Source organism: Lissotriton vulgaris, chromosome 5 (assembly GCF_964263255.1).
Source record: "Lissotriton vulgaris chromosome 5, aLisVul1.2, whole genome shotgun sequence".
Lineage (NCBI taxonomy): Eukaryota > Metazoa > Chordata > Amphibia > Caudata > Salamandridae > Lissotriton > Lissotriton vulgaris.
Window position 1 is genome coordinate 1,857,194,435 of NC_141693.1, and position 25,916 is coordinate 1,857,220,350.

Consider the following 25,916-nt stretch of genomic DNA (forward strand, 5'->3'; position numbering starts at 1 on the left):
GTGGGGATGTCAGGACACCGTCAGTTGGGCCACCAAAGGCCGTAGGACGTAGAGTGGAAGTGTCTTTTGACATCAGGTTTTTTTTACAGGCTCTGGTTGCAGTCGGGGGATCCTCCAGAAATGGGTTGCAGGCATCGGTTGGAGACTTAAGGTAAGTCAGGGATCACCTGATTCCAGGTTAGGATTGCCGGGGAGACCTCCTCTGGGTGTTGGGCCACTCGAATGTGAGCTGTGGGCGTCGGGTGCAGAGTGGTGCAGACTCACAGATTTGGCAGCAGCCAGAGTCTGTTGGTGAGCAAATCCGGTGCTCACGGGAGACAAAGTCTGGTTGGGGAAGCAGGGCAGGTCCTCTGGGTTTTTGGGGGCTGCTGGACACACCTGGAGCAGGTCAAGGTTGGGAAAAGGTCAGTAGAGCTGGGGCCAAGTCAGTTGGTGTCCCCCTCTTCCTTCTGCTCCGCTCTTCGGTCCTTCTTGATTCTTCTGGTCTGAGGAGGCAAGGTTCAGGATTGCCTCTGAATACAAAATTTAGAGCATTTACAGGTTGGGACCAATGGGTCCCTTCCTTGGGGTGGGTACATCCCCTATTATGTCATGAGCCTCCTCTTAATTGTTTGGATCCCTGTATCTCCAAGATGGAGGGGACTGAGAAGTGTGCTTCACTTTGCCTCCCCCACATGAGGGGGGGAAGGGGGAGGGGTTGTCCAAGGTGGGCACACCTCTCCTCCTAACTTGGTTTTCCTGATGATTCCCCTGCCCAAAGAGGGGGTCAGAACTGATGGAGGCCAGTTGCTGGGAGCAGCAAATGGTTAGCGTAGCTCACGAAGGCGGCAGGTCTTTGAAGCCTCCCCTTCATGGACCCTTGCCCATCCTGGGGGAGGAGGCTTGGCACCTCATCCCAGGATGTGCTTTGTTTCAGGACCCCGGTAGCGGCAGGCTCTCGACCCAGGCGCCCAGAAACAGGTCTTAGGGTGGCAGCTGGCGAGCAGCCACGACACTAGAGTTAGGTCGTTTTTCAGGGGCATCTCTAGGATGCCGTTTGAGTACATTTTTGATACCACACTTCTCAGTTTTCAGTACAGTGATTATGGTGCTGCGTAGTTTGTAATGACAAACTCCCATACCATATACTCTCTATGGCTTTGCTGCACTTCCTATGTCTAAGAATGGACTTTGGCACTGTAGAGGTACAGGGCTCCTACACCTGTATCCTCACCACTGGTATAGTGCTCCCAGCGAGAGGGGTGGCTTACCTAAGCCAGGGCAGTGGATTGTAGGTATGGCATACAGGGATGTGTGCCATTTTGATACTGCACCAAAACACGCAGCCTGCAACTGCAGTGTTTGTGTGTTAAGGTACAGGGCCCCTAAGGCGGAACAATAAGTGCTGAAGCCCTTAGAGGCCTTGCCTGGTCACAGTGCCCTTGGTACCTAGGGTACTTCTTACAAGGGACTTGCATGTGGCCAGAGAGTTGCCAATTGGGTTTTGCAACAGTACAGTATAGAGAAAGAGCATAAGCCCTGGGTACCTGGTTGGAAGCACCCCAGGGCACACCATGTGAAAGTACATCAATAGTATGCAAAAAGTGGGGGCAACCATGCAAAATGGGGCACTTTCCTACACACATTTATCCTTGATGTAACTTTTTACTGCAAAAGTTTGTATCAAATTCAATGAATTTGAAAAATGCTTGTTCACGGTTAGGTGAAAAGTACTGATTTATTGCTCCTTTAAAAATCTGTACCTCCGGAATCAACCAGGGGCTTTGTTCATTTTAGTGTCCATAAAAAAATCGAAAAACATTTTTTTAAAGTTTTCCTAAATTGGTGTCAGATTTCTTGACAGTCGTGATTCTTTCTTCTTCAATTGGTTTGGTGCGGATTAAATGCTTTACACTTGTTTCTTTGTAGAAGCCCGACTGCTCAAAGTCACAGATACTCATGGTTGAGCTAAGGTTTAACACACGTAGACTGACTGGTCCTAAAGGGATTAGAAGTGTATTAAACGATGAGGTATCACAACCACACCATACAATACACCCCATTTCCTTACATTTGTGCAGCAGAGTATCAAACACTACTTTTGGCAGATTATTTTGTCTATGACCCAAATTAAGTCTATGCTACAACTTGCCTGCGCTTGATTGAACTCTTTGCATTCCTCTACTTCAATTAACCTGATGACTGAGGATGACGACAACTGGACTAAAGCCATATTGGCCACATGCTTCTGGCTATATCGGCCAGACTCACTCATACCATTTAAGTATCTACACCATGTATATTTCTATCCCGCTAGGCTGTGGCAGATAAGCAAGGCTCCACTGGCTGCGTGTTGGCACTGTAACAACACAGAGGGCACTTTTGTGCATGTTACATGGCAATGCACTGTCATGGTCTAATACTGGTGCACAATACATACACATTTGGAGAGGGAGCTGGGATAGGAAATGATCTTATAAACCTCAAGTTGGCTTTACTGGGGATTATAGATGGCTGGGAGGGAGGCTGGAGTGCATGCTTACTAGCAGGATTAAGGTACCCAATTACCAAGAGAGATACAGCAAAGAAATAGCATAATGCTGCACCTACAACCACCGTCAAATGGAAGGGAGGCATGAACAGATGTGCATTAGCAGAGGAGGCAGTGTACAAGGCCAGACGTTGCCAATATGCCAGAGGATTTGGTCTTCGTGGGTATAGTACTGGGAGGTCTTATGTCTCCTGCCTGAATAAGGAAGCTGTTGGGGAAATACCTTCCTGGGCTCCACCTGCACGTTACAATGGAAGAAGGGGCTATTAGTGGGTCGGAATAAAAATTGTTACTTAAGTGTGGTTATGGAAGAGTAAAGGTTTTAATATCGTCATTATAACTTAGTCACATACAGTCTAAATTGGATTGAAATGCTAATTTTACGTTATTAAAACATATCAGCCTGATGACTGAGATGCCTACTCTCCAATTTTACTTCCTATAGACATTTTCCACTAGTGCTTACGATGTTCTATGCTGGCAAACTAATCATCATCCTAATGGCAACCCTGCCTTTCGGTCTTTATTAGGGGGAAACCAACAGCACTTGCCGGCAGGGTATGCCCCATTCAAACATCAGTCAGCCCATTATACACATCAAACCACAGTTAGATGCTTAAAGACAGCTACTCCATCACACCTTCTATTCACCCAGAAGTCAGGTGTTATCCAAGATTTTTCCACCTGCATACATGATTAATGAACTCAATATTTGAACCATAGTTTACTGTAGATGGCTTCTCATGTTCATCGACATTAACAGACAACCTCCTGTATCTATGATTCTGAAACAAAGTGCTCTTAGACTACAACAGGGTGGCTTGCAGTGCATTAGAATACACAAACTAAAACAAAATAAAATAACAATACATCTCACATGTCATTCAGTCGTCTATCATGGGACTCCAGACAGAACTTAAAATTCAATAAAACAACGCAAGTTATACTGGGAAAGGAAACGATAGAAAAACAGAACTATTCATGGAACTAGACAGACCTTCTGACTCTACCACAGGCACAATGCTCAACCAAAGGCATAGTTGGTAAAGCACTAGCACCTCAAAAGCTCAATTACTCATGCAACCTTTATTAGCGAAAACAAGAGAACACAATCCAACATCATAACCTAGGGTGCACAAGAATGGATGGCTAAACGACTTCAAAAACCTTTCACTCCTGACAGAAACTCAACCCCCAGAACCATCAGAAGACACTACAGAAACTTAACTACATGCACAACAAATTTCCATAACTGTATAGCTGCAAATCATGGCTTTCAACAGCATTGAACATGGTAGGCTGGATAACTGTCCACTACTTTACAAATTATGCAAACAACTATATAGCTACTACGCCCAAACAATACATCAAACAGACCAAACTACCCTAGGCCACTAGTTAATAAGAAATCCAAATCCAACCCAGTCTCTGCAGGCTCTAAAAGGCCATAAAAATGGATGAAATACTTTATACCTGCTAACAAAATGTAAATGGGCTGTAGGCATGTACAAACATTTTACAGTTAACTGGTTCAGGTAAGAAAAAACAAATTCCTCAACTAGCGAATTTCCCCAGGTGCCAAACTGGATCCGAAAACTTTAAAGCAATTCCCTCGTGTGACGACAGGTGGCATCATAGGTTCCATATCGGTTTCATCCACTCCTAATAGGACGTCAGGCCTCCAGATATATACGCCACCTCAGCGCGCTGATGTGAGTTTCTTTCTGATCTCTGCCTGCGTCTTCAGACTCGGAGCCGTTGAAATCAGTGTGCAGATATTTTAGATTGGCATCTTATTAATGGACTGGATGAGCCTGTTTCACAGACAGGAGAGGAGGAAGGGTCAGTGAAAAATCTGTGGTTATATTTTCTACTAGAAAAGGCCTTAACAAAGATAAGTAACCTGTTCTTCTGACACACTTCTAACTGCAGAATCCTTATCTTGCGAACGAATACCAAAAAAGTAGAACTAGACCTCCCTCTAGGGGTGAGTGTGTGGAATGACAGACCAGCAATCCTGCAGGACAGATCGGGCAAAGTGGCTGTCTCAATGGACCAAGCTATCCAGGCAGTAATGTAGAAGCCTGATAAAAGTCCATGACTGGAAAACTGCATGCCAATGCAGTGGTAGCAGCCTTTGCTCTGGTGGAATGAGCACACAGGCCTTCTACTGGCTGCTTATTTGGCTAGCCCATAGCAGATCTAAATGCATATAACAATCGGTCTGGAGACGTTCCTCTTTTGCACAGCTTTGCGTTTTGCGCAGTCAAAAAGTTGGTCATAAAGAGGTAATCTCTGGTCCGATCAACGTAGAAGCTGCGGGCCCTTTTTGGGTCAATGAAACGGTTTTCTCTTAGGAGAGAAGGCAGTATGCAGTAGGCCATCAAGGTGATGGATTGTCCTAAGTAGAAGGGCATGACTACATTGGGCAGAAATGCAGCTTTCGTCAAGAGGACAAGTTTGTCTGAAAAGCAGGATGTATATGATGGTACCACAGATAATGCCTGGAGTTGGCTCACTTTCCTGGTAAATATTAAGGCTATAAGGAATGCCATCTTGATGGTAAGAAGGCGAAGTTGATAGCTGTGCATGAGTTTGAATGGTGTGTACATCGGGTTGGTGAGGACCAAACTAAGATCTCACCATAGCATCACAAACGAAGTTGGTGGAAACCTATTGGACAGCCCCTTCAAAAACCTCATCACAGCCAGTGACTTGAAGGAAGGCTGTTCAAGTAAACATAAGAAAACCGAAAGGGCTGAGCTATCACCTTTAACTGTGGTCACAGCAAGGCCTGGCTGGGCTAGTAAACAAAACATGAAAACATTCAAAATCTGTGCATTCATGGATCGAATACTTCAAGTCCACCAGAATACAAACTTCTTCCAGCATCCTGCCTAAACAGATTTGTTTGATGGACACAAGGTTGCTAGGATGACACCAACCACTTATGGGAAGATCAAAAGTCAAGCTGTTCCCACTCAATATCCAAGCAAGGAAGTATAGTTTGTCCAGGTGCAAGACTCACCCCTGCTGCTGCAACAGGAGATCCTCCTGAACAGGCAGCCGGATGAAAGGACATATGCGCATGGCTAGAAGTTTCGGGTGGAACCCTCTCTTTGCCCAGTGTAGCACCACTTGGATGACTTGGGCCTGACCCCTTCTTTAGTACTCTGGGTAGGACAGCTAGGGGTGGAAAGGCCAAACCTGCAGTGCTGGTGGAAGGAGTCTCCGAGGGAGGACTGCCTTGGGAACTCCAACGCGCAAACTTTAGACAATGCACATCGGCTGAGTTTGTCTGTACTGGCGTTTAAAGATATTGAGAGGTACGGCGCCACCAGAAAAATGCCCTGAGTGTCCAGCCAGTACCAGAGGTGCAAGACCTCCTGGCTCAGGACCCTCTATCCCACCTGTTTGTTGCAGTAGCATTGTTGTATAAGCTATGACTCTGGCATAGCTGTACAAGGTTTGATTTCCCAGCCATGGGTGACCCAGGTGAACTTAGTTCAATGCACCAGCGCTGAATCTGAAAGGTTATTGTAGTCCTGCATAACCCCGCTCAATACATAAAGTAAATGAAGTCATTGCTTTTGGGTAACTAACAATCTCTGAAAAGGGATTAAGGGCATTGTTGTAACAGTATTCCTATTTCATTTTTTATAGTATCATGTAATTTTATCCCTTACTCACTTCGCCATGCACAAGGATGAAGTGGCTAATTTGGACCCTTTAAGCCCTTAAAAAGTCTCTGCTGGTAACAACCCACCAGTTTCAAGTTTTGCATAATTAAAGTGTTCCATCTAAAAATGAATGACAATTTGAAAAGCAAAAAGTTTAGGAACTCTTCACTGCCTTCTTTCTAACTTTCAAAACATGTGACCAATCTGCGCCAAAGTTGCTCTACTTAAGGTGTGAGTTTTAAAAGGTTTCTATCCGATGTTTTGTGAAAATTGGGACAACAATAAGGGTACACACACAAAATTTTCTATGGAGTAAAATATAATAAAAGTGTGTATGCATGTTTGTGTCTATAATGTATATTTAAATATTATTTTTAAGTGCTCTTCTATCCGGCGAATAGATGAGGCTATCCAGCAATTAGAACGGTTCCATGAAGGAGATTATGCAGGTACCTGAACCTAGAAAAGTTCTGATTAAAAATGCAGGAAAAACAATAATATTAAGGTTTACAAAAAGTGAACCGCTTCTAAACACTGGCAGAAGAGAAAGCATACAGACACAAAACAGTACATCTGAATTACAAAGGCCAATCAATACAAGTGCCTATTCATAGCGAAAGCTTTGCGCAATCAATGACACAATGATTAAACATGAAGTCTATGTGCTGGGGTGACAGACAAGAAGCATTAACACTTACTGAACAGGTCTGCAGGTTTAATGTCACAAGTTCAGGGCAATGAGCTCCAATGTGTTTTAATGCTTCGTCTTCCAGCTGGGAACAGGTAAAAGGCAATGAGTCAAGAAGAAAAAAAACAACTTACAGGCAACGTAAATACATACTTAGTTTCCAAAAGTAGAACATACAAGAGACTTTTGTCAACTCAAACGGGAGAGATGGCTAGGATCCTTCAAGTTTAAACCTGCCCCCTAATAAATGCCCCTTCTCCACGGTCGCAAGACTGACATTAACGATGGTCAATGTCCCCTTGGACCACGTCTGCACACAGTTCATATGCTATAATGTTACATGGCCTTCACAAAGTCATTATGTGTGGAAGAGGGTTCACACGCCGAAAAAAACAATATCAATTTAGGGAAAGTTGTGTGTGTCATTTTATTGTTTCTGTAGACCCAGCAACTATACAGTTTTTTGAGGAGTCTATATACTGTTTTAAATAAGCCATGTTTGGAGAATGTCCATATACGGACTGTGGTCATATGCAATTCAAGTGCTTATGGTAAAGTATAATAAAGCTTTATGATCTTTAACAAATCTTGCATTGATAAGCCTCTAGTTGGAATAGCTGCCATATGTCCGGTGTAAGCCATACGAATCTACCTGCATATAAAGACCCTTTTTGAGGCCATGAATATTGGTGGGTGCATACTGAACTTCGTGTTGCTTGTGTATTTAACAAAATCATAGTACAGTAGAACAGAACACATACGAGATAGGTCCTAGCATAATAGATTCCTGGACTGCATTGTATAAGATTAGATACATGGCACCTTTCTTCAATTATTTAATTTTACTGTTTTTTTCTATGGCTATATAGATACACCACGCAGATGGATCTCTGGAGAGCATAACAATTTACATAGGGAAGGAGTACGTTAGAAGACATTAGAGTTATACATAGTTGAATCAACATTTACAAGAGCACCTGTAAATCATGTTTAAACAGATGCTTGTGTAGCTGCCATGACTCAAGACCGTGCCCAAACGTTATAGCTGGTAACAAACTCTGCAATGTTTTGTTCTCTCTGCTAGGGCAAAAACTCTGAAACCTATCCCCCTCTTTCAAACTGTCTTTAAAAAAGGTAAAACTAACAATTTAACAACTGCGATATTGGTCAGAGATACAATATAATGGAACAGTGCTAGAAACAGGTTGTCCCCGAGATCTTGTTATTATAGAGAGCCAAAAAAGAATACTATATGCGACTGAAGGAGAAGTACAAGAAGATATGTAATATTTAACATGTTCATTTGCGATAGTAAAACTTTTATTGAAGGAAACGCATTGAAGCTTTGTGAAAACCTCTCGTATTGCAAATCATCAAAATAGAAGCATTCCTTGGAAAGACATTGATATGAAACTAAAAGGCCCCTCTCTTTATCCAAGGTAAATTTATATACCTTTTCCTCTTGATTACTCCCACAACGCCGTCTCAGATGTATTTATATTTTTTACGAAGGTACTACTTGGATTAGGCAGGATTACAAATATAATACAAAATGTGCAGTAACAGTGCATAACTCTTCAGACAACAGTTAAGCATTTGTATATGCTCAAGCCTCTTCTAGTCTTTATGACAAATACAGCTACTTCAGCATGTTTCAAATTACTGAATTATAGCAATATCCAAACCATTTATGAATGAGATAAGAAATGTTTTAACACCGTAAAAACACTAATAATTCAGCCCAGAGGACCAATACAATAGTCTTCAAGTTGGCTTCCTCCAACTATTCCTTCACTCCACTAGACAAAGTCTTAAACGTAACCACACAACTCTGTATAATTTAACCAGGCACACCTGTGCACCTCAGCATACTGCTGTCCAGCTGGTTGCCTCACTACCATGAACGTATTATTACGGAAAATTACAGAAACTACTGACACACTTTCTAAGCAGTAAATGGTATGGCTCCAAACTACCTGTCTGATAAACTATCTTGATAAACACCTGCTTAAAACCTACGGCCCACACTGACTTCAACCTCCTAGGTACACCTAAACCACCATGCACCGCCTCCAAGTTCCAATCTTTCGATCATCTAGGCCCACTGCACTGGAACTTTTTAACAACCCACATTCAGGCTACTGCCTCTCCACAAAATTTTAAAACAGCAGTGAAAAAGCTTGAGAAAACTGTGAATCACCGCAGTCTCTAAAATCTCTGTAAGCCAAAGTCAAGCTTTGAATAGTATGCCTATAAAATCTTAGCACCCTGAAGGATTGTTGCTTGAGCCAGTAAAATACCTATATGTTTGAGGGCAGCCGTATTTGTAAAGCTTGAAAAATTCTCCTGTTGGACACAACTCTGTATAAATTGTAGAACTACTGACATAGATTTGTTCTCTAGATTGGGAGCATATAACGTGAACTAAAGCTTTCCACTAATATGTAGTCAAATCGGCCTCGACCAGCCATAGGTGTGAACTGGGAACAGGCATAACACTCAGACCACTACTATGCATTCCACAACTACAAAATATTCAACCCCACCCCTGTATATCTGCCATACAATCACTGTCTTAAATCCAACACAGTTCTAAATAATTATATAGGACTAGTGCAATCACGGTCTGAAATCCAACACAGTTTTAAATAATTATATAGACCAGTGGTTCTTATCCTGTGGTCCAGGGACCCCTGAGGGCTTGTGACTGCTTAGAAAATTAAAGAATATTAACAAATTAATAAAGCGATAAATAAAGAAGCCAAATGTGCCAATTAAAAGTTTAACATGTATTTAGCCTGGCACCTGAAGGCTACCAGGGCTCTAGGGTGCACTCTTAAATGAGTTAACTCTTAGTATGCTTTTGACATTCAACTTATATTTTATTCCATTATTTATATGTTGTGTTTCACCTATGCATCAAACATATTCAAAATAATATTCAAATGACATTCATCTTTTTCAAAATTAAGTGAATTACATCACAACGTAATCAAACAGAAAATACAATATAAAGTACATCAACCCAATGCATTTCGGGACCATTAGGCCCCTTCGTCAGGGGTCTACGTAAACATACATAAGGAAAACCAAGGTTAGTAAAGAAGAAAGAAAAGGAAAAAAGAGAACAAGAGAACTCGTTACTCTCAATGCTTAGAGGTTTCACAGTTATATTAATATTATATCATTTACAATTTCTTGAATTTAATGAGATTATTACTCTCTTCATTTAGCTTTGGGAGCTATTTATCTGTACAAAGTGCGATATATTCACATTAATCTGATTGAGACATATAATACAATGCGTGCTTTGCTTAATTTAAAGCCTGCCTACCGTTATTCTGAAGAAAATTTTGAAGATATGCAGCTTGCCTATATTGAAAAAAATAAAAATAATAGGGTAACTTATTACTCCATTTGAAAAAAACAATATAGAAAATATGTCGAATTCCACCTTTTTATGATTACCTTACGAGCCTATATGTGGCACATTGGTCTCGCTTCAGTGTTCAGGACAAATAAAACTTTCTGGTGAAAAAAGAAACCAAATTAAAATCTGGTTTGTAAAAAAGTGTTGGTTCATTATATTTACAATGAGCCATTGTTTACCTCTCAATGCAGTATTGGTTACGTCATTCTTCTCTTTGTATAACCAGCTCCAAACAACCTATCGAAAAGGTGGAGAAGCTTATTTTAGTATGCTTGGTAGCTCAAACACGCTACCTAAAACCCGTTCGCTAACTGTTTGACAATTACTAACGCGTCTATCCAAACAATCCAAAGTGGCTTCTACCTGCGGTCCTAGGCGTAGGCGCTTCGGTTCCGCAGTCTGAGTTGGCAGCGTGGTCTGTAAAAATATGAACCACGTATTAGAAGATTGTTACCGGCGAAGCCGTAAAGATGCCCAAAGGCATTCAATCTTTCTACTTGAACGCTCACGCGTCTTACCGATATGTGCTCTGTCCTGCTGAGTTCTATGCTCGGTAGCTTCCTGTCGTCCACGGACTCGAAGTCCTACATCTATATTGGTCGGCAGTGTTTGCATAAAAATAAATAAAGGACTAGCGTATCTATTTGGGGCGGCCATATTTGAGAGTCTTTGAAGCATGTATGCTCGTAACTTCGGATCCTAGTGCGGATTTTAAGCAATTTTAATGGCTATTAGTTATGTGATCACGAACAGAAAAAATATTAATTGAAAACCAAAGAAAAGATGAGTAGTATAGAAAAAAGAAATCAGAAAGGTAGTCATTATGTTATTATGAAAAATAACATGTGGATTTGAAAGGCAATTGCTATGCAACACTCATATGTACAAAAAGATTTTTTTATATGCCTGCCTATTTACAATCTAAATCATGTGTGATTATTATATAAAAGATGTCTTATGATGATATGCTTCTATGTGTTTTTATAGAACCTTTGTGAGTGTACTTTATTATTCAAATCATCGCGGTGCCTGAATGCTCAGGGTATCAGATCCAGCCTTATTATATAGCTGTTTAAAGGAAACATATCATTTCCATTTTATCATTAAGCCCAGAAGGGACCAGTGTCTGTAACCTCCGTATCCAGTAAGCTTCTCGCTGGAGTAGGGTCTTTGCGTTGTCGAAGCCTAGTTTTTGTGGGACTTGCTCAACTATTTGAAATCTCAATTGAGCAATTGAGTGTCTATGTTCAGTCCAATGTTGCGCCAATGGGGACGTTGTGTTTTTAAGTCTTATGCGACTTTTGTGTTCCGTCAGCCTCACTTTTATTTTTCTATCTGTCTTTCCTACGTATAGGAGTCCGCATGGGCATTTGATGGTATAAATAACATGTTCAGAATTACAGGTAGTATTGTGCCTTAGTTGGATTTGTTCTCCGGTTCTTGGGTGCAGAATTATATTCCCTGTTATTACATTGTTGCAGTTTTTGCAATTGTGACATTTTGTTGTGCCTTTGTAAGTTGTTGGTCCAATGTCTTCCTTAGGTCTGCTGGGTTTACTGAGCATTTCTTTGAGGTTCTGGGCCCTTTTGTAGGCGAATAGAGGTTGTTCACTAAAGAGAGAACCAAAGTCTTTTTCGGCTTGTAAAATTTCCCATCTTTTGTTGACTATTTTCTTAATCTCCCAAGATGCTGTTGAATATTTTGTCACGAATACCATCCTTGTGTTTGTTTTCTTGGGTTTTTTTTGTAATAGTTCATCTCTCGGAATAGTTTTGATTTTTTCAACATGTGCCTCTAGCAGTTTTTTTGGGTATCCTCTTTCCAAATACCTCTGTTTTTGCTCCTCAATAGTTTTGTCACAAATCTCTGAATTTGACGTAATTCTCTTAATCCGCATGAACTGCGACACAGGTAAATTGTTGATTAAACTTGCAGGATGAAAGCTCCCATATAGTAGCGCATTGTTTTTGTCTGTAGGTTTCTTATAGACACTTGTGTGTATGGACTCATTCTTGATTTCAACTAGAACATCTAGAAATGGCAGAGCTTCAGCACTCATGCTGTATGTAAATTGAATTCGTGGATCAATAGTATTCAAATTTTGAATATTTTCAATGAGTTTAGCCTGTGATTCTTTCCAAATTATAAAGATGTCGTCTATATATCTTTTGTAGTAGACCAAGCCTACTTGCCACTCTGGGTGTTTCAAAACATGATCATCTTCAAATTTCGCCATGAAAACATTGGCATAGATACAGGCCCCAGGAAAGCCCATGGCTGTACCGTTTAGTTGTAGAAAGAAATCCTTTTGCCAGGTGAAATAACTATTTTCTAGACAAAATTCCAATAGTTGGATAACCATGCATTTGACTTCTTCTGGTTTTTCTCCCTTTTGCAGAGCCCATTCCATGGCTTCTAGACCCTGTTTGTGCGGTATAGATGTGTACAATGCTGTGACATCTATTGTACAAATTGTCCATTCACTTGCTGATTTAGCATCAATGGTTTTGAGATTTCTTAAAAAATCAGAAGTGTCTTCCAAATATGTGGGCCATTGTTGTATGAACGACTGCATATGGCTGTCAATGAAAATGCCTAAGTTCTCAAATATTGAAGAACAGCCAGACACTATAGGTCTGAATGGTGGGTTGTACAGATCTTTATGTATTTTTGGCAAGAAGTAAATTCTCGGCCTCCTTGGATAGATTTGTCTCAGATAACGCTTAACTGTTGGGTTGATCCAGTTTAGTTCTTCAGCTCTATTTAGTATTTTGTCCAAAGTTTGCGCTATCATTGCTGTCGGATCATTACTCAATTTAGCATATGTTGTTACATCATTTACATGCTCTGTACCTTTTTGTTGATAAAATGTAGAATCCATTATCACGAGACCCCCTCCTTTGTCCGCTTTCTGGATAGTGATTGCAGGATTTTTGGCTAATGTTTGTAAAGCACTGTATTCAGCCTTGGTTAGGTTATTTAGTTTTCTTTTGAAATGTATTTTGCTTAGGTCCGCCTTGACTAATGTTTCGAAGGTGTCAAGTGTTTTGTGTGAAATAGGAGCTAAAAAAGTGCTCTTTGGTTTGAACTTGATATCTTCATTATCCTCAGTTCGTATCGGGTTCACTATCGTGAAAAAGTGCTTGAGCCTTAATGAACGCATGAATTTAAAAAACGCGACTTCTGTTTCTAGCTCATTCGTTTGGTAGGTGCTTACAAATGATGTTCCTTTGTTCAGTAGGTCTCTTTCAAATGGCGTCAAAGGATACTCTGATATATTTATCACGAGGCTTTGGTCTGACTCCTTAAACTCGCTTTCCTTTGTTTTTCCTTTTCCTTTTCCTCGTCTCGTTTTTTGTCTGCCTGTGTTATTGTAGCCTGGTCTGGTGGTTTGCTGGCCTGGGGGCCTATCTCTAAAAAAGGGTCCGACATGGGAATTGTACTGCTTGTGGTATCTGTTGAAGTTGATGGGGCGGTTTGTTGTTTTGTTAGAGGTTGCCTTGATGTACTAGTATCACTGTCTGAAACACCACTCTCATCCGATGTTGTTGGTTGCTGCTTTTTGCTTGTATATCTTCTTTTTGCATAGACCTCTGCCCAGGTGTAAGCTTCGTTGAGCTTATAGTCAATCGTGTCACGTTTGAATTTTCGTAATTTCATTTCTTGAAGCTCTTTTCCGTACTTATCAAGTTTTATGTCCAAATCTGCTAGAAATTTGTCCCAAGGCTCTTTTTCCATTCGTGTTCCTAAATCCGTTTTGATGTTGTATATTTCTTCTTCCAACTCATTGATGATTCTTGATAATTCTTCCACTAGTAGCAAGATTAAATCGAGCGAACATTTATTCAAAATACAAAACCACTTTTCCATAAATTGCGGGTTATTGTTAAGTCTATATAACATCGGTCTAATGGCTAGTCTGAGTCCTCTGGGTATTCGTCTCACGCGGTGATATTGAATTAGCGTGGAGGCGTGTAGCCGTTGGTTTAACTCCCGTTTTGTTAAATATTCAAGTTGTTTCAATTGCTGTGTAACTGATCCGCTCTTCGCATCAAAAGTTTTAGTTTCCTTGATCAATTTATAAATTGAGTCTGCCTCATCTGAGGTAACTGCGAAGAGCGGATCAGTTACACAGCAATTGAAACAACTTGAATATTTAACAAAACGGGAGTTAAACCAACGGCTACACGCCTCCACGCTAATTCAATATCAGCGCGTGAGACGAATACCCAGAGGACTCAGACTAGCCATTAGACCGATGTTATATAGACTTAACAATAACCCGCAATTTATGGAAAAGTGGTTTTGTATTTTGAATAAATGTTCGCTCGATTTAATCTTGCTACTAGTGGAAGAATTATCAAGAATCATCAATGAGTTGGAAGAAGAAATATACAACATCAAAACGGATTTAGGAACACGAATGGAAAAAGAGCCTTGGGACAAATTTCTAGCAGATTTGGACATAAAACTTGATAAGTACGGAAAAGAGCTTCAAGAAATGAAATTACGAAAATTCAAACGTGACACGATTGACTATAAGCTCAACGAAGCTTACACCTGGGCAGAGGTCTATGCAAAAAGAAGATATACAAGCAAAAAGCAGCAACCAACAACATCGGATGAGAGTGGTGTTTCAGACAGTGATACTAGTACATCAAGGCAACCTCTAACAAAACAACAAACCGCCCCATCAACTTCAACAGATACCACAAGCAGTACAATTCCCATGTCGGACCCTTTTTTAGAGATAGGCCCCCAGGCCAGCAAACCACCAGACCAGGCTACAATAACACAGGCAGACAAAAAACGAGACGAGGAAAAGGAAAAGGAAAAACAAAGGAAAGCGAGTTTAAGGAGTCAGACCAAAGCCTCGTGATAAATATATCAGAGTATCCTTTGACGCCATTTGAAAGAGACCTACTGAACAAAGGAACATCATTTGTAAGCACCTACCAAACGAATGAGCTAGAAACAGAAGTCGCGTTTTTTAAATTCATGCGTTCATTAAGGCTCAAGCACTTTTTCACGATAGTGAACCCGATACGAACTGAGGATAATGAAGATATCAAGTTCAAACCAAAGAGCACTTTTTTAGCTCCTATTTCACACAAAACACTTGACACCTTCGAAACATTAGTCAAGGCGGACCTAAGCAAAATACATTTCAAAAGAAAACTAAATAACCTAACCAAGGCTGAATACAGTGCTTTACAAACATTAGCCAAAAATCCTGCAATCACTATCCAGAAAGCGGACAAAGGAGGGGGTCTCGTGATAATGGATTCTACATTTTATCAACAAAAAGGTACAGAGCATGTAAATGATGTAACAACATATGCTAAATTGAGTAATGATCCGACAGCAATGATAGCGCAAACTTTGGACAAAATACTAAATAGAGCTGAAGAACTAAACTGGATCAACCCAACAGTTAAGCGTTATCTGAGACAAATCTATCCAAGGAGGCCGAGAATTTACTTCTTGCCAAAAATACATAAAGATCTGTACAACCCACCATTCAGACCTATAGTGTCTGGCTGTTCTTCAATATTTGAGAACTTAGGCATTTTCATTGACAGCCATATGCAGTCGTTCATACAACAATGGCCCACATATTTGGAAGACACTTCTGATTTTTTAAGAAATCTCAAAACCATTGATGCTAAATCAGCAAGTGAATGGACAATTTGTACAATAGATGTCACAGCATTGTACACATCTATACCGCACAAACAGGGTCTAGAAGCCATGGAATGGGCTCTGCAAAAGGGAGAAAAACCAGAAGAAGTCAAATGCATGGTTATCCAACTATTGGAATTTTGTCTAGAAAATAGTTATTTCACCTGGCAAAAGGATTTCTTTCTACAACTAAACGGTACAGCCATGGGCTTTCCTGGGGCCTGTATCTATGCCAATGTTTTCATGGCGAAATTTGAAGATGATCATGTTTTGAAACACCCAGAGTGGCAAGTAGGCTTGGTCTACTACAAAAGATATATAGACGACATCTTTATAATTTGGAAAGAATCACAGGCTAAACTCATTGAAAATATTCAAAATTTGAATACTATTGATCCACGAATTCAATTTACATACAGCATGAGTGCTGAAGCTCTGCCATTTCTAGATGTTCTAGTTGAAATCAAGAATGAGTCCATACACACAAGTGTCTATAAGAAACCTACAGACAAAAACAATGCGCTACTATATGGGAGCTTTCATCCTGCAAGTTTAATCAACAATTTACCTGTGTCGCAGTTCATGCGGATTAAGAGAATTACGTCAAATTCAGAGATTTGTGACAAAACTATTGAGGAGCAAAAACAGAGGTATTTGGAAAGAGGATACCCAAAAAAACTGCTAGAGGCACATGTTGAAAAAATCAAAACTATTCCGAGAGATGAACTATTACAAAAAAAAACCAAGAAAACAAACACAAGGATGGTATTCGTGACAAAATATTCAACAGCATCTTGGGAGATTAAGAAAATAGTCAACAAAAGATGGGAAATTTTACAAGCCGAAAAAGACTTTGGTTCTCTCTTTAGTGAACAACCTCTATTCGCCTACAAAAGGGCCCAGAACCTCAAAGAAATGCTCAGTAAACCCAGCAGACCTAAGGAAGACATTGGACCAACAACTTACAAAGGCACAACAAAATGTCACAATTGCAAAAACTGCAACAATGTAATAACAGGGAATATAATTCTGCACCCAAGAACCGGAGAACAAATCCAACTAAGGCACAATACTACCTGTAATTCTGAACATGTTATTTATACCATCAAATGCCCATGCGGACTCCTATACGTAGGAAAGACAGATAGAAAAATAAAAGTGAGGCTGACGGAACACAAAAGTCGCATAAGACTTAAAAACACAACGTCCCCATTGGCGCAACATTGGACTGAACATAGACACTCAATTGCTCAATTGAGATTTCAAATAGTTGAGCAAGTCCCACAAAAACTAGGCTTCGACAACGCAAAGACCCTACTCCAGCGAGAAGCTTACTGGATACGGAGGTTACAGACACTGGTCCCTTCTGGGCTTAATGATAAAATGGAAATGATATGTTTCCTTTAAACAGCTATATAATAAGGCTGGATCTGATACCCTGAGCATTCAGGCACCGCGATGATTTGAATAATAAAGTACACTCACAAAGGTTCTATAAAAACACATAGAAGCATATCATCATAAGACATCTTTTATATAATAATCACACATGATTTAGATTGTAAATAGGCAGGCATATAAAAAAATCTTTTTGTACATATGAGTGTTGCATAGCAATTGCCTTTCAAATCCACATGTTATTTTTCATAATAACATAATGACTACCTTTCTGATTTCTTTTTTCTATACTACTCATCTTTTCTTTGGTTTTCAATTAATATTTTTTCTGTTCGTGATCACATAACTAATAGCCATTAAAATTGCTTAAAATCCGCACTAGGATCCGAAGTTACGAGCATACATGCTTCAAAGACTCTCAAATATGGCCGCCCCAAATAGATACGCTAGTCCTTTATTTATTTTTATGCAAACACTGCCGACCAATATAGATGTAGGACTTCGAGTCCGTGGACGACAGGAAGCTACCGAGCATAGAACTCAGCAGGACAGAGCACATATCGGTAAGACGCGTGAGCGTTCAAGTAGAAAGATTGAATGCCTTTGGGCATCTTTACGGCTTCGCCGGTAACAATCTTCTAATACGTGGTTCATATTTTTACAGACCACGCTGCCAACTCAGACTGCGGAACCGAAGCGCCTACGCCTAGGACCGCAGGTAGAAGCCACTTTGGATTGTTTGGATAGACGCGTTAGTAATTGTCAAACAGTTAGCGAACGGGTTTTAGGTAGCGTGTTTGAGCTACCAAGCATACTAAAATAAGCTTCTCCACCTTTTCGATAGGTTGTTTGGAGCTGGTTATACAAAGAGAAGAATGACGTAACCAATACTGCATTGAGAGGTAAACAATGGCTCATTGTAAATATAATGAACCAACACTTTTTTACAAACCAGATTTTAATTTGGTTTCTTTTTTCACCAGAAAGTTTTATTTGTCCTGAACACTGAAGCGAGACCAATGTGCCACATATAGGCTCGTAAGGTAATCATAAAAAGGTGGAATTCGACATATTTTCTATATTGTTTTTTTCAAATGGAGTAATAAGTTACCCTATTATTTTTATTTTTTTCAATATAGGCAAGCTGCATATCTTCAAAATTTTCTTCAGAATAACGGTAGGCAGGCTTTAAATTAAGCAAAGCACGCATTGTATTATATGTCTCTATCAGATTAATGTGAATATATCGCACTTTGTACAGATAAATAGCTCCCAAAGCTAAATGAAGAGAGTAATAATCTCATTAAATTCAAGAAATTGTAAATGATATAATATTAATATAACTGTGAAACCTCTAAGCATTGAGAGTAACGAGTTCTCTTGTTCTCTTTTTTCCTTTTCTTTCTTCTTTACTAACCTTGGTTTTCCTTATGTATGTTTACGTAGACCCCTGACGAAGGGGCCTAATGGTCCCGAAATGCATTGGGTTGATGTACTTTATATTGTATTTTCTGTTTGATTACGTTGTGATGTAATTCACTTAATTTTGAAAAAGATGAATGTCATTTGAATATTATTTTGAATATGTTTGATGCATAGGTGAAACACAACATATAAATAATGGAATAAAATATAAGTTGAATGTCAAAAGCATACTAAGAGTTAACTCATTTAAGAGTGCACCCTAGAGCCCTGGTAGCCTTCAGGTGCCAGGCTAAATACATGTTTCACTAAGTGTTGCAGGCACTAATCAAAGGTAGCACTCGTACCGGACTAATCTTGTCAAAAATATAAATACAGTGTGCAGTACCCACACTCATACATAATTAAAAGTTTAAAACATACTGTAACTGTGAAGGAATTTGAAATTGGAAGCTAAAAACTAAATTTGTAGCCTCACATTTATTCATGGGAGCGTTGTAAGTGTGTCAAACAGAATATAGTATGGACGATGAGTGGCCTCATTTGAATTCATCCAAAGATCCAACCTTCCCATTTAAATGAAAATGTTTTTTATATTTGTTTGTGCGTTGAATAAAATATTTCTTCATTTGGATATTTGTTTGATGAATGGTTATTTCAGTATTTTTTATGTATTGTTTTTCGGTTCAAATTATTGGAAAGGCCAAGGCTGGGGCCCCCGCTTCCAATAATGATCCATTGGGGGTCCCCAGGTTCCAGTGATGATTAAGTGGGGGTGCACAGAAGTCATCATGCCGAGTCTTAGTAACATCTTAAGTGAGGGAGTAAAGAAGACCCTATTCATTTTATATATGTGGCTAGCTGGAAGTCGTATGAAAGCAGGCATATATAACATCAAAGCCCATCAGTAGAAACAAGGAGCCTCTCCTTCTGTGTCATCAACAAGGAGTAATTTTCAGCTGCGCACATTTTACAAGTCAATATACTTCTAAAACAAATCTACCTGCGTTGAACATTCAGAATATTTAGGAAATGTGTAATAAGCATATCAGGTTCCTCAAGGAGCTCCAATATATCCCAAATATGTTATCTAACATACAACTCCTCCATATATTTCACTCTAGTCCATTTCTTTGGATGTGTAATACATTTTGGCCTGTAATGCCTGTGTAATTTCTAACGCTGAAAACATCTAAATATGCCAAGAGGGAGTTCCCCTGTAGTCTAAAAGTCCTTAAAATGACGCTGCATACCTGTGTACACCCTTTTAGAAACAGAGCTTTCAGCCCCCCGCAGCCTTTGACCAGTGCCTGGATGCCATCTTTAGTCACTTGATCGCACCAGGAGATGTTCAGCTGTTCCAGCAGCGGGCAACCCTCACTAAATGAAGGAAGAAAACAAAACAATTAAGAGCAATTTACAAATCCAGAGAGCGTCACTGACAAGTGTGTGTTTATTTTCAAACATTATTCCTAACACTGAAGTTCGAAACCACCCTTGGTGCTTGATATCTTAAAACCGCTATAGAATGCTGCAGGAGCATGATTCTCTACAACCTCGGAGAATGCAGTGCGGTCAAGACTCCAGGAGACTTCTCATGCCCTGGGATTGTTTTAGGTGTGCAAGCAAAAATGTCTGGTGCTGTAGAACAAGGACCGGATAAAAGAGGGACCAGCTGTTCGATATTGGTACCGGAAGCCAGAGAGGCCTGGCCGTCATGACCAAGCACAGTACAATCCCACAGGAAATGAACTTTTGAACCTTTAAAAGTTGAATCCATTGATTAAGTAACTGCTTTCAGGGGCATAGACATACATGTAGGGACCCTCGCCTTTGTTTACTGGCTGCTGGACAAAAAGGTTTGGAAAAAAACGAATCCGAGCGCTTCCACAGATATTAATATTAAAGTGGTACAGAAGTCCTCCTTACCTTAAACCTTTCAGGAACATGCTCGTTCATAGAGGTGAAGAACTCATTACCTCCGAATTTCAAAGGCATGTTAATTAACAGTGTGTTTAGTTTTTTACTTACTTCATCAACAAAAAAAATACATTAGAGCTCAAATGCAATAATACATGTGTTGAATGTTTTTGTAACATTTCTTGGTTGATAGTTTTAATCTGTTGAATTCAGAGAGATAATTCATTCTTTAGGGTCCATTTGCCTTTGAAGAGGATTTATTTGATCTGCCCTGCTTTGGCTATTTTCTTTTGTTTCCTTCAGACCAACATATGTTTCTCCCCCATATAAATATGAAGTCTGGAGTTTTTTCAAGACTTGCCTTGGTGAGTTAGTGTGCTAGGTCCTGGAGATTTTGTCGACAGAGAACATACTTTGCCCAGAGACTGAAGAACAAGTTACTTACCTTCGGTAACGCTTTTTCTGGTAGATACAGTATCTGCCTGTGGATTCCTCACCTTGTGAATATCCCCTTGCGTCAGCAACATTCGAAAATTCTTTTGTAGCTTTGTGCCGAAGTGGACGACGTCATAGACGCACGGCATCGCACGAGACTCCGCTGACGTCACCGACACTACAATAGGCCCACGCCGGCGTGATGACATCCGTTCCGCCCTTTTTTCTGTGCCTTCGAGGCACACGGACAGACCAATGACAGTAGACATATACACAGTATTCACAGTACAAATATCAAGGTAACACACACAGTGTGAAGCAAATGCAATAAAACATTTGAAATAAACTCCTTGACAATTAAGTAAATACATTACAGTAACTCTGGTGTAGAAGAGTGGACAACGGGGAGGCAGGTGGGTCAGTGAGGAATCCACAGGCAGATACTGTATCTACCAGAAAAAGCGTTACCGAAGGTAAGTAACTTGTTCTTCTGATAGATACATCTGCCAGTGGATTCCTCACCTTGTGAATAGAGTCCCACAGCAGTCCGCAGTCCCCACTCCCGGAGGAGGGTGTCCACTCATCTACACCAGAAAATCCTGGAGGACAGAGCGCGCTAAGTGGCCGTCCCTCCTCACCTCAGTGTCCAAGCAATAATGCTTTGCGAAAGTGTGGAGGGAGGCCCAAGTCGCCGCTCTACAAATGTCCTCAACCGGCACACCTCTTGAAAGAGCAGATGTCGAAGACTTAGCTCTAGTATAGTGAGCTCCTATACCCTCTGGAGGATCCTTACCGGCCAAAGAGTAGCAGATCTTTATACAGAGGATGATCCATCTTGAAAGAGTCCTTTTATGTACTGCTCTTCCTTTCCTGCAGCCAGCAAACCCAACAAAGAGCTGGTCATCCATTTGATAGTTTTTAGTTCTATCAAGATAAAAACTAACCGCCCTCTAGGGGTCCAGACGGTGTAGTCTCCCTCCTTGGAAGGGTGAGGGGGAGGATAAAAGGTAGGAAGGGTAATAGATTGACCTAGGTGGAAGGGAGTCATCACCTTAGGGAGAAAAGCAGCCCTGGTCCTGAGAACCATTCGTTCAGCATGAATGGTCAAGAATGGGGGCTTGGAACTAAGAGCTTTGAAGCTCACTTACCCTCCTTGCCGAGGTAATCGCAACCAGGAAGACTGTCTTATAAGACAAAATCCTCATGGGACACTTGTGCAAGGGTTCGAAGGGAGAACCCATCAAGTAAGTTAAGACAAGATTTAAGTCCCACTGAGGTACAATAAAAGGAGTAGGAGGGAACTTATTTGTGAGGCCCTTCAGAAACCTCAAAACCACAGGAGATTTGAAAAGAGACGGCTGGTCCGGCAAACAGAGAAATGCCGACAATGCCGAAAGATAACCCTTTACCGTAGCAACAGCCAACCCTTGCTGCGCCAAAGAAAGAGCAAACTGTAGTATATCAGATAAATGGGCTTTCAAAGTGTCAACAGACTTCTCCCCACACCAAGAGACAAATTTAGACCATCTGTAAGAATAAGGAAAATGCTACTTACCAGTATGCATCTGTTCTTGGCATGTAGAGCTGCAGAATCCTACATTTAGCAATAGATCGCCACCTGGTGTTGGGCTTGGATGATTGCAGGCTGTTGTCTTCTTGGAAGAAGTCTTTTGTAGTCACGAGATAGGTGACACCTCCCTTGGACAATACTGCGCATGGTCATCGACTCCATCCTCAGATTGTTTTTCGCCATGATGGGAAATGATGGAGTTAGTAGAAGTAAAGAGAAAGGATGTCCATGCGTGTGCATCTAAGTAAGATGAGTACTGGAACGGATACAAGTCCCGGGGAGGCGGGAGGGCATGTAGGATTCTGCAGCTCTACATGCCAAGAACAGATGCATACTGGTAAGTAGCATTTTCCGATCGAGGCATATGAGCAGCAGATCATACATTTACCAACGATTGTGCAGCAGTGTCTCCCCTAGCGGTGGTCGCTTGTATCCGTTGCAGCATACTGAAATAGTGTTTTAAGAACAGCTTGGCCTACTGCAGCTTGTTGCTTGGCTTGCATATCAATACAATAGTGTTTAGTGAAAGTGTGTATTGTAGACCATGTTGCTGCCTTGCATATGTCCTCTAATGGTATGTTTCCTAAGAATTGATTTATTGGATTTAGGCCCAGATCCTTGTACTGGGGTGAATGTAAGACATTGGTCTACATTCTGTCCATCAAATTGTTTTTTGTAATTTTCTCCCTGAGTGTACTGGGGTAGCTCAGACGTGGGTCCCAGAGCCTCCACACCACTGGAGTTAAGCTAGCCGGGCTGATGAGAGGTGTTACCTCGAAACCGGTCCGGTCCTCGGATGCTTGTTTCCGGTCTAAGAAAGATATGGCTGTTGTAGTTCGGACTGGACTGTTCCCATGGGGCACAGGGTCAGAGCTGATTTGCATAAAGCCATTATCTGACCCAGGGTGGTGTGGAGTGCAAAAAACGATTGATTTAGGCCCAGATCCTTGTACTGGGGTGAATGTAAGACATTGATCTACATTCTGTCCATCAAATTGTTTTTTGTAATTTTCTCCCTGAGTGTACTGGGGTAGCTCAGACGTGGGTCCCAGAGCCTCCACACCACTGGAGTCAAGCTAGCCGGGCTGATGAGAGGTGTTACCTCGAAACCGGTCCGGTCCTCGGATGCTTGATTCCGGTCTGGGAAAGATATTGCTGTTGTAGTTCGGACTGGACTGTTCCCATGGGGCACAGGGTCAGAGCTGATTTGCATAAAGCCATTATCTGACCCAGGGTGGTGTGGAGTGCAAAAAACGATGGATTTAGGCCCAGATCCTTGTACTGGGGTGAATGTAAGACATTGATCTACATTCTGTCCATCAAATTGTTTTTTGTAATTTTCTCCCTAGATGTTTCCTAAGAAAGCCATAGAGGCTCCTAGTTTGCGAGTGGAGAGTGCTCTAGGAGGAAATGTTAGTGTATGTTTAGCCTTGTGATAGCATATTTGAATACACTTTACAATCCATCTAGCAATACCTCCTTTAGAGATGGGATTGCCTTTGTGTGGGGGGAGAGAAAGATACAAATAGTTGTTTTGTCGTTCTGAAGGATTTAGTCCTGTCTGTGTAAAATAGTAGAGCTCTTCTAACATCTACGGTGTGTAAAGCTCTTTCTGCAACAGAGTCCGGTTTTTGAAAAAACACTGGTAACTCTACTGATTGGCTTAGGTGAAAAGGAGTAATCACTTTTGGTAGGAATTTTGGATTGGGTCTAAGAACCACTTTGTTAGGATGTATTTGAAAAAATGGTTCTTCTATTGTGAATGCTTGGATTTCACTAACTCTTCTGAGAGAGGTAATGGCAACAAGGAAAGCAGTTTTACATGTTAGGAATTGCAGTTCACATTTATGTAACAGCTCAAAAGGGATCCCATGAGTCTTGTAAGGACCACATTTAGGTTCCATACTGGAGCAGGTGGTAACCTGGGTGGGATTATTCTTTTTAATCCTTCCATAAATGGTTTTATTGCAGGTAATCTAAAGAGAGATAGATGTCTATTTTGTAAATACGCTGCAATTGCTGCTAGCAGGCGTATGGAAGAATAAGCCAAATTGAACCTTTGTAAATGTAGAAGGTAGCAAATGATATTTTGGATGGAAACGTCCAAAGGATCAATGTGATTGTTGTTACAGTATATTGCAAATCGTTTCCACTTCGCAGCATAGCATGCTCTGGTAGTGGGTCTTCTAGCTTCTTTAACCATATTCATACAGTCTGGTGGTAAGTTTAAGTAACCAAACTCTAGGACTTCAGGAGCCAGATCGCCAAATTCAGTTGGCTTGGTTCAGGGTGCCTTATTTCTCAATGGTTCTGTGTTAACAGGGATGGCGTGAGCCGTAATTTCTGATGTGGAACCAATGAGAGATCTAGTAGCGTGGTGAACCACGGCTGACGTACCCATGTGGGGGCCACTAGTATCAGTTTGAGAGACTGTTGTCTGAGCTTGCGTACTACTAGTGGAATGAGTGGGAGAGGCGGAAAAGCGTACGCAAATCTGCCTGACCAGTTCATCCATATTGCATTCCCCTCCGACCGTGGGTGTGGAAACCCGGCGGCGAAGGTTGGGCATTTTGAGTTCTCGTGGGTGGCAAACAGGTCTATTTGTGGATGCCCCCACATTTTGAAAGAATGGTTGAAGTACTTGTGGGTGCAACTCCCATTCGTGAATCTGTTGTGATTGGCGACTTAACAGATCTGCTATCTGGTTGTGGATCCCTGGAAGGTGTTCTACTGTCAGATGTATGTTTTGAGGGACGGCCCATCTCCAAATGTTCCTTGCAAGTTGGGACAGTTGCAGAGAGTGTGTAACCCCCTGTTTTTGTATATAATACATGGCTGTCATATTGTCCGTTTGGATTAGGACAGCTTTGTTTTGGACTTGAACTTGAAAAGTTTTGAGGGCTAGGAAAATTGCTAGCAGCTCTGAATGCTTGATGTGGATCTGTTTCTGTTGATTGTTCCACTGACCCTGTGTGGTATAATGCAGGAGATGGGCTCCCCCATCCTGTGAGGGATGCATCTGTCATGAGCACTATCTGTGGAACTGGATCTAGGAACGGCTGTCCCTTTGTCAGATTTTTGGTGTTCCACCACTGCAGAGAGCGATATGTACGGCTGTCTACCAGGTCTGTGAGCTGACCTTGAGCCTGATTCCAATGTTG

The 25,916-nt window shown here is 41.0% G+C and overlaps 1 protein-coding gene across 1 annotated transcript in view; it reads right to left on the reverse strand.

Moving 5' to 3' along the window:
* The window catches only part of FBXL20 (F-box and leucine rich repeat protein 20), a 658,452-nt gene that overhangs the window by 235,375 nt on the left and 397,161 nt on the right, over nt 1–25,916 (reverse strand). The window contains exons 8-9 of the mRNA XM_086924342.1: nt 20,084–20,210; nt 6,909–6,983 (exon numbers count right to left, since the gene is read on the reverse strand). Coding sequence (XP_086780468.1) covers nt 6,909–6,983; nt 20,084–20,210 — 202 coding nt within the window. The remainder of the gene's footprint in view (nt 1–6,908; nt 6,984–20,083; nt 20,211–25,916) is intronic.